Raw genomic sequence first — 3,778 nt, forward strand, 5'->3', positions numbered from 1 at the left:
GGCATATGGAGCACCAGTAAATCATGGCCAGGCCTTACCTTGTTTTGTCAGGTTAATTACTGCCTCTGAATCTTAGCATCAGGATCTTTCCCAACTGGGCCCTGACATAGCTCAGGAACCACCCATTCTGCTCACCTCCCTCGTCCCTACCTTTGCATTTCAATCCCATTCTCTGGAGCAAGGCCTGGCAAGCTTTTAAAGTAAAGAACCACAGAGTGAGTATTTTAGACACTGGGATTTAAGAGGCAAAATCGAAGATATTTTGTAGGGACCTATATAGCCATTTTATACATGAAACCATAAAAAACACAAAACTCATTCTCAGCCAGATTTGGCCTACGAGGCAGTGGGCTGAGACCCCTTTTGGAGGGCTCCACTCTGTGAAAGGGCAGCAACAGCCAGTCATTAGCTGCTAGGAGATGTGTGCATTGGGGCTCTCCATTCACAGAGAATATAGAGCACCTGCTCAGGGTGTTCCAAATATCGGGGCACCTCCTAAGGATATTCCGAAACCATGAAAAGCCTCTCTTCTATAGATGTGCAGCCGGCATGTGATGCTTTAGATACTGATAGCTAAAGCTGAATCATAAAGATTACTGAGAAACAGCTGAAAGTTTCGGCCAGAGTTTGGGGCGTGCGAAGGCTCCCCTTGCCGCCTTGGCCTTGTGAGCGCACTGAGAAGTGGAATGTGACCATCTTGTGTGATGAGTTTGCTAGTGACCAACAGGCAGTGCAGAGAGGTTCTGGGAATGAATGAGATCATGTCTGTGAAGTGCTGTGAGCTCCTTAGGAGAAATTTTCTTTGTAATTAGAAAGCAATGCTGCGTTATTACAGTTATTATGATTATCACCATTATTAAAGGTACAGCCAGAAGACACGGCCCTTCCAATGAGAAAAGTTGTGCATAAAGCTGAGTAACTCATACAGGAAGTGGCTCATGCACCCATTACGAGCTTCCAGTGTGTAATTGCAGTGTATGGGTGGCTTTGCATGCACCAGTTTGGTATTCACTCAGAAGAACAGCCCTTTGCATGGGGAACAGCTTCCAAAAGGTGCCCCATATATGCCAAACACCAAAGTAGAAAGGTCTGTGTGACCACTGAATTGCAAATTTGAAATTTAATTCCTTATTAAGGATTTCTTTTATTTTCTAAATTTTTTATTTATTTATTTTGATGCTTGATAATTCTCTTTATGTCAACAGACTACAATGAAATGAGTTATTGGCTAAGTTCCATCAATTTTTTTTTCTCTTTGGTTTTCTCTCCTGGTCTTCTGTTATCCTCCCTACAGGTCTCTTCTTTAGCCCCTTCAGTTTTCTGGTGTGTAGGTTGCTTAGGTCTTGCTTCTGCATATGAATCCTTCCATAGTTGTACCAAAAGTATCATGGGAGATATTTTTCTTTTTCTTTGGCTTGAGGGCTTTTGGCATTTTCGTGGATAACTTATAAAGGTCATCTGAGGCCAGATGTGTCCTCCTCGGCACCAGGTCCAATGAGGGTCCCAGCTCTTCCAATTCAATCCATGGCGTTCTGCAACCCAATTTCTTCAACAGCAGCTTACAGCTTCGAAAGCACATCTTCCCATTCGGTGCAGTGAAGTGTAGGACATACTCTAAACCCACCAGGCAGATTTCTGATACTGTGGGGCCTCTGAAAAAATCAATAAGAAGACTTTTTAGCCTTCTGTAGTCTTCTGTTACATCAAAATCATTACCAGCAAATATTAACATGGGTTTTGTTCCCTCAGGGCATTTACTATTCTTAATATCTTTTAGAGAGACAAACTTCTCAATACCCAATTCAATCATATCTAGCACATGGTAGTCATACATACGACCTATTACTAGACTATTTGGCCGCTTCTTATTATGGGGGCCAAACATAAATAAAGAACAATCTGACTTCTTTGAAAAAAATTCCAATGATGTCTGATCCTCAAATGGTCTCATAGTATTTTTCTTTTTATACAGAACGCCATGTGTTTTTTTCAATGCGTTGACATCTCTAAGTACTTGTGTGACTGCTGAATTTGCATTTCCCCCTTTAATAAGCATGCCATCTATATATATAAAACCCTAAAATGCAAGCAGACCAAACAGCAGAACAACAGAACAATCGGTGGCTATGATATGTGCTGACCACCAGGGGGCGCGTGTGGAACATGGCAGGCGTTGGCCGCAGTGGGATGGTGGAGCAGGTGAGCTGGGGCGCCAGACCAACGTGGGGCCCTGGTCACTGTCAACAGGACGAGCCTCTGGTGGTTACTGAAAATTCTTTGCTCCTGCACGCGGTCCCACCAGTGCTCGCACCCGCTGCTGGTGCTGGCCCCAATTGCTCCACGCCATCAGCCTGTGGGAGCAGGGGCAGCGGGAGTGGGGCTGCCGGCAGACAGGAGACCGGGGACTGCGGCAGGAGGGGCCCGGCCGGGTGCGAGGAGGATGGGCCGAGACCCACCCCTGTGCCCACTGCAGCCTCGCGGCCCACAGTTCCTTTCAAGGTGCATGAATTCATGCACTGGGTCCCTTGTTTTTAATATTTTCACTGAGTTTCTGTTCTCTCTTCTCAAGGAATCCCTTGGCCCTTTTCATTTTGGGCTTTACAACCCAATCCAGAGCTTCCATCGCTACCGCACTCGGAGCTGCGCGAACACACGTGCACTGTGTGATTACTGCGAGAAGCTAAATTTTTAAATATATTATTATTTTTTTTTTGTTAATCCTCACCCAAGGATATTTTCCATTGATTTTTAGAAAGCGTGGAAAAGAGGGGGAGAGAGAGAAACATCGATGTGAGAGAGACATATCAATTGATTGCCTCCCACACATGCCCTGACCAGGGCTAGGGATCTAGCCTGCCGACTAGATACGTGCCCTTGACTGAAATCGAACCAGGGACCCTTCATTCTACAGACCAATGCTCTATCTACTGAGCCAAACCAGCTAGGGCAAGGATTATTCGTGAATTTGCACACAAACGTGTGGAGACCAAAGGATAACAAAAGGGACCATATGTTCACTCTATTAAACATTGATAAAGCCTTTTCTTAAGGACTGCTGATGCCAAAATGTAGGAGTTCAATATGATCCGCTTTCTTCGGTTTCTAAGTGCTCAGTTTTCTGCCACAACTGAGGTCCCACAGAGGGTAGAATGGGAAAGAATGGAAATGAATAAGAGTAACCAAAGAGCCAACCTGAGGGCACACCCAGAAGCACTGGGACCTGGAGGAACATGTCTAGCAACCAGATGCACCCTATACCATCTGTGCCCTTCAAGCTCTGCTATCAGCACATTCTGAATGTGGAATTCAAACGGTGGCTTCACTGAGCTCCGGGTCTGAGCTGGGAGACAAGGCATCACTGAGAACATCAGAGCTATTGGCTCCCGGCTCCCTGGGCAGAGTGTGCTCCACTCTCTTCATCTGGAAAGCCTTGGTTATTTACCACATTTCCACTCTGGGCAACCAATCCTAGTTCCCGGAACTTGGCTTCTTATCCCACCCAGCACACAGCCTTTCACATTCCCTTTTCCAGGTTTCCATTTAAATCTGGACTTGGGTAACCATGTTCTCTTACACACGTTCACTGACAGGAATGGGCATAGTTTAAGCCTAGTGAAGGGTGGTAAAATGTGCCACCCCAAAATATGCCACTTGGGCATAAGGATTATTTTGAACTAAAAGCACTTAAAAAACAGCCGATGCAAGATGGGTGCTCTGACCACCCCCGCTCCTTTCTTCCTGAAAGAAGGAGATAAAACACCACATGGAAGATGTCCAT

The 3,778-nt window shown here is 45.6% G+C and overlaps 1 protein-coding gene across 1 annotated transcript; it reads right to left on the reverse strand.

Moving 5' to 3' along the window:
- Positions 1–1,238: 1,238 nt before the first annotated feature.
- On the reverse strand, positions 1,239–2,623 carry LOC308247086 (ribosome production factor 2 homolog; the record flags this gene model as incomplete). The annotated part of the gene is given in 3 exon segments (XM_080665604.1): positions 1,239–1,372; positions 1,375–2,061; positions 2,518–2,623. Coding segments are annotated over 3 exon segments (927 nt in total).
- Positions 2,624–3,778: the final 1,155 nt, after the last annotated feature.

This window comes from Plecotus auritus, assembly GCF_963455305.1.
Source record: "Plecotus auritus genome assembly, chromosome: 4".
Classification (NCBI taxonomy): Eukaryota; Metazoa; Chordata; class Mammalia; order Chiroptera; family Vespertilionidae; genus Plecotus; species Plecotus auritus.